This window comes from Paralichthys olivaceus, chromosome 5 (assembly GCF_024713975.1).
Source record: "Paralichthys olivaceus isolate ysfri-2021 chromosome 5, ASM2471397v2, whole genome shotgun sequence".
NCBI classification, from domain to species: domain Eukaryota; kingdom Metazoa; phylum Chordata; class Actinopteri; order Pleuronectiformes; family Paralichthyidae; genus Paralichthys; species Paralichthys olivaceus.
In genome coordinates, this window is record NC_091097.1 from 19,848,826 (window position 1) to 19,865,000 (window position 16,175).

The 16,175-nt window shown below is 47.6% G+C and overlaps 2 protein-coding genes across 2 annotated transcripts in view; one reads left to right on the forward strand and one right to left on the reverse strand.

The window, feature by feature from the left end:
* Window positions 1-251: 251 nt before the first annotated feature.
* The window catches only part of hook2 (hook microtubule-tethering protein 2), a 48,080-nt gene continuing 32,156 nt past the window's right edge, over window positions 252-16,175 (forward strand). Inside the window, exon 1 of the mRNA XM_069524902.1 lies at window positions 252-664. The gene's annotated coding sequence lies outside the window, so the exon portion shown is untranslated. The remainder of the gene's footprint in view (window positions 665-16,175) is intronic.
* junbb (JunB proto-oncogene, AP-1 transcription factor subunit b) lies at window positions 2,637-4,879 on the reverse strand. Its single transcript, XM_020112154.2, has one exon. It carries the CDS (start codon window positions 4,094-4,096, stop codon window positions 3,107-3,109), a length of 990 nt encoding a protein of 329 aa, XP_019967713.1. The 5' UTR covers window positions 4,097-4,879; the 3' UTR covers window positions 2,637-3,106.

Here is a 16,175-nt window from a genome sequence, read left to right on the forward strand (position 1 = left end):
TAGAAGTAATAATCACCATTACATCATCATCACCATAACAACCAGGATCACAGGAAGAAAAGCCAAACTTTCAGAGGTGATTGGAGCTAAGTCTGTTTACAGTGGATGATTGAAGCTGCTGCTTCAGTTTCACTCCACTAGATGACGATGTGCGCCTTCAGAAATCCTCTTACTGTTGTTGTAGGCGGCTGCTTCCTGGGCCTGTGCTCTGCTGTGGTGAGGAAAACACCTGCACACATGAGAATATGAGCACATTTCAATAAGAGATCAACTTTAATCCCAATGATAAGTTTCCCATCTTCAGAGTGACGCAGCTTGGTCTTATTTTATTGTGAAAGCCTCGTCTGTGAGGCCCTGACTGGTTGAACCGGTGATGGGAGCAGCTGGTGAACTCTATTCGATTCATGGCACCGATGATTAATGAAGCTGTTGCCAAATCTAATAATCAAGAAGCAGAAAAACATGTGGATTTCCTCATGTGTGTGGTTTTTGTGTGTGTGTGTGACTGGAACACACTCCCTTCAAGCTATATAGGTCCCACGGAGAACGACTGATGCAACCTGCCGCCCAACTTCTGTAAGAACCTCAGATGGCCGATGCAAGGTGGGAGGAATATTCATGGTCCTCGTGGAAGATAACACAAGATCGGAGAGAGAGGGAGAGGGTGAGTGACAGAGCCAGGCCTCAGAGTGTATGTGTGTGTGTGTGGGAGGGGAGGGGGGCCCGGTGGAGGAAAATCAAACCCACCCAGAGCTCTTCATACGTCAGTGTTCACATCACAGATGTTACCACAGACACTCAGTGTGGGTTGTGGGCCGAGGCGTGTTGAGAGCCAGTATGGCTTCAATTGGCTTGTTTCTGGAGTGTGTGTGTGTGTGTGTGTGTGTGTGGATTATAATACGTAGGCCTGCTGTGTGCGTAAATGGAGACAGTGGGGATATTTTTTCAAAGTATGTCTTTGATTAGAAGCTGCAAGCTGTGATGTTTGTGAGGATTAGTGGTTTTTTATTTAGCAGACACATCATTAACGTTCATGAATAATTCAACCTTTGAAAAATAGAACATTCTGTTCAGGGCCCCAGATTTGTGTAAAAGTGTTTGAAGCTGTGAACTGATGCTTATCACAAACATTAAGGTTATTTGAAAACTGTTGAAAGAAGCAAAAAGCAAAAAAAAAAAAAACAGACAATGACCTCAACAGAATGTAAATCCCCTGAAATATAGGTTTCTTGGTAAATGAGACGTTGCGTGGGCGGACGAGGATCAGTTTCCACGTTCGTGGCAAAAAAAAAAAAAAAGATAGGGGACTTGTTATTGATGGAAATCAAGTGATTTAAATACGCGTCAGATGACAGGAGGTTGAAAACCTTTCTCTCCAAAACAGCTTGAAGTGAGAGTGCGCGCAAACAAACCGCAGCCCTCACTCACACGCTCTTTTGAAGTGGTTTTTACTGAGAGGTCGGTTTTTCTTTTTTTTCTTCACTCCAGACCTGCTGTTGTTTACTTGTACGTCAGAGGTTTTTAGTATTTTTTTCAACAGGGCAGAAAAACCTCCTCCAGTTTCCCTGAGACCAGCAACAACCTCCCTCTGGGTCAACGGTCAATAAACCCTGTCCACTGATCTTCACGCGCTAAATTACCTTCTCTCGACTCTCAAGCCCAGTTATTACTTTACCCACCGCCCCTCCTCACCTCATATTATCATTATTACCTTTGTTCCGTGCGTTCAGGGGCCACTGACCCCTGCGTAACAGCACGGACGCTTAATGACTCATCCGCATCTTTAAACGCGGGACTTTCCCCCTTTCTATAACCGTCTTTTGAGCCCCTAGTGCGGCACATAGTTGGCCGGTGATGCGTCCCAACCAGAATGTTGTCCTTGGCAGCGCGCTCATCTCCATCCATCCACACAGATGCTCCCGCGCGCTCCGGACGCCCACTCACGCCTTAGTGCTGTGCCAAGTCGGCGTGGCATCTTGAGACGCCCCCGACATTCCTGAAGCCACTGTCACTTCCCCTCGTGTGCAGTTTATTTATCTTACCAACACACATCAAATGCGTCTAAATGGCTTTTACGCGTGAGTGGCACCGACTGGCTGAGAGATTTAGGGAGAGTGCTGGTTCTGTTCTGTGATTTCAAAGATGTCAAACTCCTCATGTTAAATGTTGTAGGTCTGTTTACTTCTTATTACCATCTGGTGAGTTGAAGCCACGTCCCTGAACCTCGCTCTGCTCTGTGTGGCCGATGAACCCTGGAGATCTATACGGCAAGAAAGAGGAAATTCCGTCTCCCCTCTCACGGACCTTATCGATACAGAAGGGGGCGGGGTGGGTGCGACTGAGCTGACACCAGCTCTCTTGAACCTGGGCGGGGGTTCCCAGAATTCCTCCCCTGTGACGAAGTATTCACCAACATGCCCATATATGGACAAGCCCGTGCGTAATTAGGAAAGGCCTACGTATTACGCAGGCACGCTGTGTGCGTAAAAACACAGCAACCATACTGTGTTTGAGTTTCTAACTGTGTTATCGTTACCACGGCGCTGTCACAGCTTGCCTGCTGTTTATGTGTGTTATAGAGTTTCTCTGTCTATATATAAATATATTCAAACAAACACTCGAGGTCACATGTTCAGTCTCATTTGAAGACACTTTACTTAAATACACAAGACAAATAAAAAATACATTGTAAACATTGGATGTCTTAAGTTTGTCTGGATCAACCAGACAAACAGAATAATTTACACAATGAATAAATGCAGCATTTCTTGACAACATCAGCTGCAAAAGTACAAATATCATTCCCATTTTCTACCATTAGTGAACCCTTATGGGCCACTTAGTTGCTCAGTGTCTGCTCAGTCTGGATGCTGCCCTGGTTTCTAGGGTTGAATGGTCCCTTGAGCGGTGTCCAGCATCCGGAAGTACCATTTCATTCAGTCTCTTCACCCCACATAGCCTCTACAGAGTTGTCTACACATTGCCCCCCACCCCGGCCCTGTGCTGCAGCCGGTGCTGACAACACATCAGCCGGTAATCCAGTGCTGCTCATGCAGAACATGACTCCAGTGTTTTTACTTCTCAGTCACATTTTAGTCTCTGGTGTTCAAAACGCCTCCATCTTGCTTGTGAGCATCAGCTGACAGCCGCTGCTCACATGCGTCAGGACCTTCTGTTTGAGCTGGGCGACCTGGTCCCGGAGCACCGACGCTGTGTTGGAGAGCCCCGCGTTGTCGTTCTTCAAACCTTTCACCTTCTCCTCCAGCCGGGCGATGCGCTCCAGCTTGCGCCGCCGGCATTTGGTGGCCGCCAGCCGGTTCCTCAGCCTCTTGCGCTCCGCCTTGATCCGCTCCTGGGTCTCCAGGTCGATGGGAGACATCGGGGGCGAGCCGTCGCTGCTCAGGAGGTCCGGCACGGTCTGCGGCTCCTCCTTCAGAGCGACGAGCCGCTGCGGATGGAGCACAGAGCCGGGGAGAGCGGGCTGGAAGTGGTGCACGCCGTGCGTCGCGGACTGCGGGTGGCTGTGCTGGTGCGGCGGCAGGTAGCTGATAGTGGCTGTGGGGTAGCTGGATGCGGAAGAGAGGCTTGTGTTCGGGCAGTAGGCGTTCAGTGTTGTGTAGATCGGAGGCTCCGGCTGCAGAGCGGAGCCGAAGACGCTAGAGGCCGCCGCTGAACACGCAGTAACTCCACCGGCTCCGATGGACACGTTGGGAGGAGGCATCTGGTTCATCTGGTGCAGCTCGTCTAGGGCTTTCACAAACCCCTCAGCGAAGCCCTCCTGCTCATCGGTGATGCCGCGGTTGTAGAAGTACTGGCCGGGTGTGGGTGTGGTGATCACACCGTTACTGTTCTGGATGATGAGCCTCTCTAGCTCCGGGGAGGCGAGCTTCAGGGACCCCACGTCCTGCTGCGCCCCGTGGTACGGGTCTGCCTCGGCTCTCAGCTGGGAAGATTTCAGGCTGCGATAAGACTCTGTCAAGTTCAAATTCATATTCTGCTTTAGCAGCTTATAGTCGTGCATGGCTGCTTCTGAGTGGCCGTAAGCCGACAGAAAAGAGTCGTCATGATAAAAAGGCTGTTCCATCTTTGTAGACATAAAGTCGTAGGGAGAGAAAAAGGGCTGAAGCTTACCAGCTGCTTCTAGAAACACAGTCTCTGGGATAAATCAACAAATGTCAGAGTCAGCAGAGAGCATGCACCAACTCAGCAACGTCTGTCAACAGTGTCCCACAATGGAAACGAAATCAAAATCACTCCGGAGAAAGAAAGAGTGAAAGTCCAAGGTTCGATCCCAGCAGCTCGGTTCAGTGTGCGCAGGGGAAACGTGTCCTCCAGTTGTCTCCTGTCAGTTTGTCTTCCTCTGTGAACTTTAGGTCTGAACTCCTCCAGTGTGCTGCGCCGCTCCCGGTGTGTGTTGAGGTGTGTTTCAGGCGGAGCGCTGCGTGCTTTTTTATAAAGGCAAGTGCACAAGTCAGGCCGGAGCCGCGCGCTGATTGGCGGAGCCACGCGCTCTCCACGCCCCGGTGGGCCCGACGTGGAGTGACGCGGATGCCGGGAAGACGCTGCTGTCAGCTGGGCCTGCAGGCACCACAGCCCGGGCAGAGAGGAGGGGACGGACCGTGGAGGACAGCTGGAATTGAAAAGATTGGGCTCTTTTACGCACGGATTTGCGCGCGCACGGGGTTGAATAAGTGTTTGTTGGAGAAGGTGAGATCACACCAGAGCTGCTGCTCGTCTGTTTTCAATTCACGCGCGAGGATTCGCCGAGAATCCAGATGTTTTCTTTCTCCGGACTCGTTAGTTTAGGATGAATTATAATATTATTTTAGAGTCTAAAGAAAACTGTTCGGACACCGGATTGTTTACTGTCGTGCAACCTGTGGAGGAAGTCCGCATTCCTTATATGGCCACGATGACGTAGCAGTTCCTCTCCTGGAGAACCGGGAAGACACGCCCACCAGGGGCCTCATTCCAGTAGCATTCCAGCTCGGTGTGTGTGTGTGTGTGTGTGTGTGTGTGTGTGTGTGTGTGTGTGTGTGTGTGTGTGTGTGTGTGTGTGTGTGTTTAAAACTATTAACCTACATTCACACAAACAAACTCTACTTCATCAGATAAACATACTAGTAAAGATAAACATGAATATAAATCGAAGGGAGATAATAATAATAACGATTGTGTTTTTAAAGTACTTACAGTATCACATACTTCAAAGTAAAGTTTGTTTGTCCTACTCTGTTTACTTCTTCACTTTAAAACGATTCACGTGTACCTGGTATGTTCGTACTGCAACATAATATTAATATTAACAACAACAACAACAACAATAATAATAATACTAATAAAGTTTTTGTCGGGCAGATTCTTACCTTCATACTTTAAAACAGTGACTTTAGAATGTGCTGCTTAGCAATGGAGACTTCGTTATAAAGAGGTGACCTGTATTCAGTCCTGCTTTCATTTTTGAAATCGTTGATATAAATATTAAGATGTGACTAATGCTCCAGTGTGACCTGGACTGACACACACACACACACACACACACACACACACACACACACACACACACACACACACACACACACACACACCACTGCAGAGCCTGTGATCACTTACAGGACAAACTCCTCCAGTTTCCTGACAGATTTGCGAGGTGCTGCTGATGCTGGGCATGTTGCCTACAGTACCGCTGCTTTGATCACTGAAGGCAAATAGAGCAGAGTTGGTTCAGCGAAAGCCAAACCCAGTTAATTAACTCAGTAATTCATCCCTTTGATCCGTGAGGCCCGTTTCATGAAAATGACTTTTCATTTTGATGCACAAGTGGTGGAACTGAGGTTAAATCTCAAAGGAGGACGGAGGACGGAGGGGTGCACCTGTTTCAGTCGAGGAGAAGTAAACCTTTGTCTTCAAACTTACCAACATAAAAACAAACGCCTCCAGCTGTGTGTCCTGTGTCCCTGCACAGACAAAACAAGTCAGGGGGGGACGTTCAATGTCCGTTTAAACCAGGAGACACATCAACCACACACCTCTTGTTTACAGATGACGAGTGCAGACGAGGTCAGAACAGAAAACAGAGAGTTCGTGAATGATGGAACAAATCGAGACGCATTCGTCTTTCATGAAATGAGCAGATTAGTCAAGATCAGTGGTGGACATCTATCTGTCTGTCTGTCTGTCTGTCTATCCCATGAGGTATTTGGTCCTGAGGAGGACATTGTTTGTGCTGGAAAAGAACAAGTACATTCACGTATCTTTTAAACAACATGTGAACTAGTATTGATGATGTAAAAGTCAATAAAGTGTGCTGTGTGAAGTTTCCAAACGCGTTCTCTCTGTTGGGAACATGCACGTGTTGTAAAAAACATATATGGAGATATTTACTCAGACGGACCCTGTTATCATGTTTAGGCCTAAAGGGAAAGGTGCTGTTAGGACACAAGTTAGTCAACAACTGCTACAGAGCGGAGAAAACGCTCCTTCACCATGTTCTTGACGTGAATGTTCGAGGGACTTCACGCTCCGATCTAAATTAACTTCATCCCAGGTAATTCTCTGGTATCCACTATTTTAACTCTGTCAGTATCCATGGGAATATGGACAAACAGAGGAAAACAACAGTTCCTGGCAGGGTTGTGCCTCCACTTTGCCACCTCCCTTATAAATTCTATTCTCCGTGCAGCTGTTCCTGCTGCTGCTCCGCTCTGTTTGGGTTTAGGTTTTATTCAGCGCTGCGGTGGAGGCTGACCACAGTCCTAGTGGCATTTTGGCAGAGCACAACAGCACAGGGTCCAGAGTGGTGAGTGTTTACGGGAAGGCTCGTGAGGTGGCACGGTGCCATCCTGCCAAATGTTGGACAGAAAAACACTCACGTTACCCAACCGGAGACAGATGTGTGAACACGATGTGTGCATTAATATGTGATGATGTTTTCGTCCTGAAACAATCTCTGCTAATCGTCACGTCAACCGTAAAACGGCAGTGGTGTGAATTCTGGGCCAGATTCAGCTCTAAAACAACGACATGTGGCGAGGAGCTGATCTATTCAGTTATCAGGTTTCAGCTTTTGCAAAAGCAAAAAAAAAAAAGCAAAAAGTTGCAGACGTCTTAGTCACATCTCGATTAGTCACATCTCTGTTTAGTCTGTTTAGATTTAGAGTTGTTCGGTATGCTCAAGCACTGAAGTTCCTGATATTGAGTTCTGCTTTTGTGTGTGTGTAAAAAAAATATACACGTCCTAGTTATCACCGGGGAACTGCTCTAGGATTGTGTGTTGTTTGTTATTTTTTATGCATATTTTTTTGGGCAAGCTTTCAAAGAGTTGCAGGGCAGGACAAGCTGCTTGGCAACAGCCTCTGTTTTAACAGTCGGGTTCAGATGGACGAGCGCCAGAACCAACTGAGTGTTACCTGCTCTCGTTCCTGGGAAAGGCAAAGCCAGAGGGTGGAAGGAAGCTGTTTACCGTAAGATTAAGCAAAGCATGCGTGCGTGCGTGTGTGTGTGTGTGTGAGCACGTATATCTTTCAGGGTGGAGTGTTCATGAGCGTAGGATTTTTTCTGACCACATCTGCATGCAGTGGAAATTTTTATCCATTGTCTCCCACATCATTTACTTATCAGTGCAGTGATAAATAATGGAGGCTGAACTTGTGGCATTTCGTTTTATTTCCACAAGAATTAGGGAAAATAGTTTATTTTAAAGCACAACTCAAAAGTTCAACACAAACATCTCTTCCTGCTCTCTCACACAATGTCACCAGTTCCTACACACAGGAAAATCCCCTTAATTTCCTCGGTCTATCTGTCTTCTGACAAAGCAGGCTTTCACAGTAAGGTGCTTATGGAGGGGATTGAGCTGTCCTTACCTCCTCCTCTCAAACTGTCCCATTGTGCCTCGCCACCTCAGCACAACAACTTCTTTTGTCAGAGCCGGCCTGCAGCCTACTTGTCCCCAGCCTCTCCACAACGCTGGCCTCTTTTTTGGTCGGCGAGTCCGCTCCGTCTCTGTGACTCAGCCCAGCTCGGGCCGCCGAGGCCACTCGGAGGTCAAAACCCCCGAGCTCCCTCCTCGCATCTGTCCCCCGAGTCTTTCCCCTGACCTTCGCAACTCCTCCAAACACCCACTCAGCAGAAAAGAGTGGTGGTGGTAGCGCAGGGGGGAGCGGGCGGGCAAAGGGGAGAGATAAAGACGGGCTCAGTCAGATGAGGTTTGTTTGTGAAGTGCCCTCTTGACAGAGCGGCTGACTCCTTCATTTGGACATAATGGGGCCTCTCATCCATGGCTCTGCTGTTCTCCTTTGTGACTGTGGTCACTGTGGTCACTACTGCCAGGTCTATTAATAGAGTGATCCATCATCTTCATCATCTTCATCCTCGTCAACATCACATGATGGCCCGATGGTGTTTTGCTCGTCGTGTCGATGTGTTGACGCTCCAACCTCATTCGGCCTCTGCGTGTCCTTCATCCAAAGGTGGAAGTTTGTGATCTTTCAAATCAGAGATGCTTGACATTCACCGCTGCCTCTGATTCTGCACGACGGCATCAAGAGAGCAAATCTGAGGTCGTGTCATTTAATTCAAGTAATCTCTTTTTTGAGGAACTGAAATTTGTGCTGCAGTGAAAATCCAATTCCCTGATTGAACCAGGACATGTTGTCAAAGGACGGTTGTTGGACCGACCTGCTCATATTTCATCTGAAGCATTTTGCAGGAATAAGACCAGAGAATTTCATTTCGTGATCATTTGTGTCCCTGATGGGTTTTATTTTTACCTTCAACAGCAGCAAGGACTCGGTCGACCGGAGGCTGAATGTTTTTAAACTTTCATTGACACCAAACCTGCCGTTCATTCCTTATTCTCTTATTTTTCCTTTAGCGCCACCACCATGGTTGACAGGTCAACAGCTATGGGATGGATTGTCATGAAATTTAGTCCAGACAATAAACCGAGTTTATACATCATGCCTCTGCATGCGCTACCCGGATGCCCCCCCAATCTTCTGCTGCGTTCTGTCTGGACATTTTTCGACACCGACAGACACACAAATCTCAAATCAGCCAAAGCAGAACACAAAAAGATCACAATCTTTCGTGAGGAGATAGTTGGGGAGAAAAAGACTTCGTCTACGTCCGCGCTCGTGGCAGAAAACATCATGTCACTAAAATTCATATTTATGTTGTTTCATCTCAACTTTTACTCTACACGAAATCCAAGTTGACCCCACACTCTTTTTTTTTTTAACTTTTTCACTTTTCCAATGAAAAATCTTTGATCACTTCAGAGTCAAAAGAAGGGACAACTTGTCTCTTTTGTCCCCTTCAGTATAAGAGACAAGTGTGTGCATCTGCCCGTTCTGGGCCTGTCACAATCTCTTGCACAGTTCTTCAAGATAAACAGGACGGGGGTGGGGTGGTGGGGGTGTGTGTGTGTGTGTGTAAAAAAGCCTGTTGGGCAGCCACACGCTCTCACGCACAGCGCCGTCCACGACCACGCTAACCGAAAGGACTCCGAGATCTCCTTGGCAAGGGCCCATGTCCGTCCTACGCAGTGAACCTGAAACCGCCTGTAGGAGCTGTGAGTCAGGTAGCTGACCGCGGCCTCGCTCGCCAGCAGCACGCCACACTCTGCACGGAGAGAGAGAGTGTTGGGGGGGGGGGGGGGGGGGGGGGGTAGAAAAGCTGCTAGTCGGTCAAAAGCGCAGGTCACCGATGTTAAAGCCAGAGGTCAACATGTTTGTCCACGTCTCCTGTCCTGTCCTGTCCTCCATCCTTCCACAGGAACATCTCATCGTGGTAATGAAAACAGAATGTGCCCGATATGATCTTGGCCTATTTAGAGTTATAAGTTAAAAGCTCGGGAGCCTGTAGCGCAGGAGGACATTTAGCGTAACAGAGGGGAATGCGGGGGTGAGGGTGTTGTGGCATGAGCGAACAATTGGCTCCAGATCTTTCCACTGTGTGTGTGTGTGTGTGTGTGTGTGTGTGTGTGTGTGTGTGTGTGTGGAGGGCAGGGACTTGAGATAGCTGACATTTTATCCTCACAGTCTTCAAGTGGCAAATGAGCTATCGCATGAATTCCTCCTCTGCACCAAAGTCGACACACATTTGATCCCCGTGTGTTCGCTGTCTGCCAAGCGACTCTGAGATTTCCTTTGAGTGGGTCTTCTCAGTTATGGTTTGGCTCAGTCGGGCAGCCGCAGCCGCTATGTGTGTGTGTGTGTGTGTGTGTGTTTCCCTTTTGGTTTCCTTATCCGCCACATGGTCGAAACATGGCTTTGGCTTTCATTTAAAACGAAAAGCCTCCAGAGTATTGCCATGTCAGCCTCAGAGGAGCTCATGAGCAGGGTTTTTTTTTTTGGATTGATATAAATCACCAGCCGGAGCAGTTATTTCTCTCTGTGGAGGAGTTTGTTAGCACAAGCGGGTTTGAACGCAGCTGCTCCAGCTGCTCTCACTGTAACCCACATCACTGTGATAACCAACAAATCAGAAGTGTGTGTGTGTGTGTGTGAACAATCACATGTGCCCTGTAAAACTCCCTTTTCCTCTTTGCCAGTCAGCAGAGTTGTTGTTTTCGTGTCTGTGTTGAGTCTCCTCTTCAAACGTCTGGTCGTCTTCCTGGTTTTCCCTCTCAGTCAGTGTCCAGGATGTCACGGTGCCAAAGAGGTAAAAGTCAGACCCAGGGAATCCCTTTGGGGGTGGGGGTTGGGGTTGGGGTTGGGGGGGGGGGGGGGGGGAGTATTGGGAAGGTCACGACCCTTGAAGGCAGTGATGTCACAGAAGGTGCTAAATTCACGACAATGACAGAGGAGTGAGTAACTGCCAAATCTCACACACACCCTCAGACTTCATACAATAATACAGACAAACAGCAACACAACCAGCGTAACACACACACACATGTGCTGTTACTCATTATTATTGTGCTGTTGTGCTCCGGTCTGTGTCACAGATATCCACAGGGGTTTTCTCAGGTTAGAGATGGTTCAGAGAAAAGGTGCAGAGCCGGCACTTTTCTGGGGGCAAACATCCACATGCAGGTTTTACTGTCAACATGAAAAGACCACCGATATTTTAAAAAAACTCTTTTTTTTTTTTTTACTTCGTCTGCAACTCCTGTTCGGCCTCGGGCAGCGTTTGCGTGATCCTGTAACTGCGAGCCATTCCCGACACCCGGGACTTGGCACGTCTGAAACAAGCCTGGACACAGACGCCCTGAGGTGAATTCATCCAACTCCCCCACAAACACCCACAGATTTCATCCACTCACTCACTCACGCAGCCAGACAGACACAGCACTCTCGCTCACACTCTTACTCACGTATGTAAATGCACTTTTACTGCTGCCCCACCTTGTACACAGCTTGTACTGAACACACACACACACACACACACACACACACACACACACACACACACACCGTGCCTCTGCTCTCAGACATGTTTTTGTATCTCACCTCAGCTGACAATTATTGTTTGCGTGTTCCTGCGCCCGGGACAATGATCTTGTGCAGACTCGACGCTGAGGTTGGTATTAAGAGCAGTCTGCAGGTTCCTCTGGGTGGAGGCAAGTAGAGACGACCACAGGCAGCACAATTAGCAGTTTGTGGTCTGTTATGTGGTGCACTAATTACCTCACATTTAATGTAGTTTACCTTAAGTAGTGCGCTCAGGAAGCCCTGCTCCAGATATAGACTCTCACTGGGCAATTTAAGAGCCTCCTTTGGTCACAAAGTGCTGTTTAATTGTTTTCATGGTAGAGTTGTTTACTAGCGTTTGGAGGCAGCGACAACTTCAAGAAAAAAAAACACTGAGAGTTTGTGTGTTGTGAACGTTTATTCTGACATTTTCAACTTGAGTATTAAAGCATGTGGTTTGTAAACCAGGTGCACAAACATGAGGAAAGAGGCTTTCATGTTGTTTTCCCTGAAGTCGAGCACGAACAACATCTTCCTCCTTCACATCTCACTCTGAAAGTTTGGACTTAGTCATCTTCACAGTGAAGTTCACTGCTTTGTCATCCCCCATCATTGTGTCGGTCTGGGCAAAGTTAGAAGTTATTATCACATGTATGTACCATTCCATCCATCCATCATCCATCCATCCATCATCCATCCATCTATTATCTACACCGCTTCTTCTTTGTGGGTCTAGAGCTAATCCTTCACCCTGTACAGGTGGGATAGAGCCGACGTGAGCTGCTTTCAGTCATGAGTTTCTTCTGCCCCCCTGGTAAAAGCTCTGGATAAAGACAAACTCTCAGGAGGAAGACGTCCGAGTTTTGGTGACACGAGCTGACGCTGGCGTCGACGTGCCGTAAACAAGAACACGTGACCTCCACATCAGAATGAATACGTCACTTCCTGCCTCTGTCCGCTGCTCTACCCCTCACCTGAACGCGTCTGAGCAGAGAATTTCAACCTCTACAGAAAGTCCAGACCCAATTGTGAAGAAATTCTCCAGAGTTTACATCTGAAAAAGGTTTTTGAAAACGGCGAGCTACTTGTTTCTTGTAGTTTTCTGCTCCGACTCTGGTTGGACGTTACTCGGTGCAGTTCCCGGTGACCAGGGAACGCTGCAGTGGCAATAACAGACCTGTCATTCCTCCTGTTGTAAGGTTGAAGCTGTAATAATAAGGTTTTAAAACCGCCCAGTGTTGCTTTAAAGAAGAGTCTGCTGCATCTTTGCAGAGCTGAATGTATTTTAAGCTTCTTGACAGAGTGAAATAATGAAACATATTCCTCAGAAGGACAATTCTGGAGAACATGTAGCTCAGAGTCCACATGTTCCCTCCGAAAGCACCGCTGAGGTTTTTTAAAAAAGGACACTCTGATGTTCAGCGCCTGATGTTTCCTGCCGAGGCTGCTCGTGTTCTGAAGCGCAGGTTTTAATGGGGTTCTTGCTCGATGTTTCGCTGCAAAGTGCGAGGACAGAAATAGCTAAACAATGCCTGGCGGCTAGAGGCTCGCATCCATAATGACCCCAGCCTCGTGATTGAAGAGGGCCCCTCTAAAAGGCAGAGCAGGTGGAAGTGTAGGTGGTCTCCCCCCAGCACTCTCTCCTCACGCTGCATATGCACACACAAACACACACACACACACACACACAGCAGGTACATGTGCTGCTGCTGCTGGTTTCACTTCACTCTCTCATCTCTGACTTACAGACACACACACGCACACTATGACAGACTCATTTCACACGGTTTGGCTTCATCGGCACTTTCATATTGTTATTTTTCTTCCTATTTCTGGGTCACATCTCTGGCTTTTGTGCGACTCTAGTCTGATTCAAGCTCCTCGTTAGAGACTGATCTCCAGACTCCACTCGTATCCAACATTTTACGAGCGTGCAGGATTCACCCATCTCAGTTTGAAGTTCTTTTCAATCGCAAGATTTTCTGGTAAAACGAAGCAGCTGCAGGGAGTCGTCAACTTTCTAATGTGCTCTGAGTAATTTCGAAAGCTGCACTCTCATCCCCTGACGCTCCGAGACAACGATGTGGTGCATTGACTGTTAGAGAGCAGCTCCATTCACCTATTTGAGACGTTGCAACGCCTGGTGACTCTGAAGAGTTTCAGTGTCAGATGCTAAAGAAACTTGACGTGCAACCTTGGCTGGCATCTGAAGTCCGTTGGCTTCACCTTTACAATGTCACACACACTCGATAACTGACTTTGCAGCTAACCGTGTGTGTGTGTGTGGTGGGGGGGATGTGGGTGTGGGTGTGTGTCTAACTTTCATTTGATGTTATCTGGTCGTAATCACTGCCGAGATCACAAGCAATCAGAATCCATGACTCAGAAAAACTCTCGACATCCTGAGCTGAATATATGGATGTGTGCGCGGTGGTTGGGTGTTGGAATGTTAAAGTATTTTTGGTGTTTAAGTGCGGTAACAGATAAGTCGATGGGTTTCTTTGTGACGGATAAGCACAGATGTTGTGTTCACTGGAGATGATTGCATGCAGGTGGATTCATATACAGATGTTCATCTGTGCTGAGTGGGTTGAAAACTCACACTTGCGCACACACACACACACACACACACACACTGGTTACATCCATTATCAACAAGCAGAGCGTTTAGACTCATATTCTGTACTAGGAACACTAAGAGTTGTTTTAGAAGAAATGCTGATAAGGTCACAGATGAGTGACAATAATATTCTTTGGAATAATTATATAATCATCATCTGTAGTGACAAAAATCCCCTGGTGCACAGGAAGTGATGCTTATTGAACTGTTTCCATTGCATGCACAGACACCCTGAAGGTCAGAGGGCAACTCCACAACCTTCTCTTATGGTTCAGCTTCATTTTTGGATAAATTAGACTTTTTTCGGGGACACGATTAGGATCGATACTGCTTATTAATGTGTGATAAGTAGTTGCATTGGTAAGCTGGATTTAGAATTCACTGCCAGACTCTTAACAAAGACCCCCCAAACAACAATTTGAGCCTTTTGCTGGTGAAAAAAAGAACTTAAAGTCTGAAGTGTCGCAGTTGAGCCTTTAAGCTCAGATCGTAGCCGCTGCTGGCGTCATGTTGCTGCTGCTGGCGGTGAGCTACGGGACTGAGTCCAGAACGTTCTGCAAATTAATCGAGACGTAAGGAATTCCGAGATTGATTTAATGCTAAATGAACTACGGTTAAGTTATCGTAACTCTGAAGTAACAGATTGTTTGGTGACTCAGGAGCAAAACATAATAGACTCTTAAGCTGTTAAATGTTCCTGTATGTTCACCAAACTGTCGTGAACTTTGTCCGTCTGCTGTTTTGATGCTTAGAGTTTTTTGCAAAACAAATTGACTGGACTGTGACAGTTGCTCCATAAAATGACTCTGTGGCCACCGCTGCCGGCAGAGACGATCTACTCGACCGATTTTCCAAAGGTTAGTCATTTAAGCATCACACACATATTAATAAAGGATAGGCCCCAAGTTGAAACATACTGGAAGTCTCCTGTAACCGTACCATCATTCTCAATGCGCAGATTTTACACAGACAGAATTTTTAAAATGTTGTCACCTTCCTCTTTCTGTTGTTTCCTCTTCTTTGATTTGATCGTCTTCGACCTCTCTGTGTTTTTCTTTCTTCTCTTTCCCCATTTCACCCTTAACTATCCTTCTTTTACAACATGCACCTGTGCGTCTACTCCCCGGCCACTATCTCCTGTTTGCCCTCTGGATAACACAAACCACGTTGCCGATAGCCTTGATCAGAGGCACCACATGCTCGCAGCCGCTTTTACTCACAGCAGGAGCGGCGCTTCAGACTGATGCATGCGTGAGCACAGCCACTTAAACTCGGCCATTCAGAGCCATGTGGACCCAGCAGGTGCCTCCTCTACCCTCCTCTCTGCATATACAAGCTCCTTCTCTTCCCTCCACCTCTTCATCATCCTCCCTCTTCCCTTGCTTGCGTTAGCCATCCACCCACATCCGTGCATCAATTAAGCAGGATCACAGAGCAGAACAATGTCCTGAAGCAAATCATCTGGAGCATCAGACCCTCAGACTCTTTCACGCAGGTCGGTGCGTTGGCTCAGCCGGCTGAGTGTCTTGTGTGGTGATGAATGGATGCGACCCAGCGCCTGTCAGACACTTTTCAACTCCCAGCTCGCATGTGGCAGCGAGAAGGAAGTGGCATTGAACTAAACGAAACTCTTTTAGTATTGATTGCAATATTTCCGTCACTTTTTCATTCAGCTCAGCTCTGAGTGCAGCGTGGTCCCCGGCGCGTCCCATCCAACCCCCGTGTCCTTCCTCGCAGCCTCCACTTCCTGTGATGCTGCGGTAGCAAGGTTTTCACACAGGATGTTGAGGGGGCAGAGAGGATGTTTGAATTGTGATCGCTTCCTGTGGTCGTGTATTTTCATGATTGCGTCTCGGTTTTTTTCAAAAGTGACGGAAACTCTAATATGTGAACTGATGGTGGTGTGATAGATTTCACGAGAACATAAGAACACTGCAATATGAAGGCATTGCATTTAACTGACAGGGAGCATTGATCATCCATCCATCCGTTATCTATACCACTTATTCTTTGACGGTTGCAGGGGGAGCTGGATTCTGTCCCAGCGACCACTGGGCAGGAAGTGGGACAGTTCGCCACCTTATGAAGGTTCGGTTGAGTTGAAGCTCGACGTTCAAGCGCTGGATGTTTGTCTCATC

What these genes read in the sequence shown, in the direction of transcription:
- junbb (XM_020112154.2), bottom strand. Translation starts at nt 4,096, where the DNA reads ATGTCTACAAAGATGGAACAGCCTTTTTATCATGACGACTCTTTTCTG.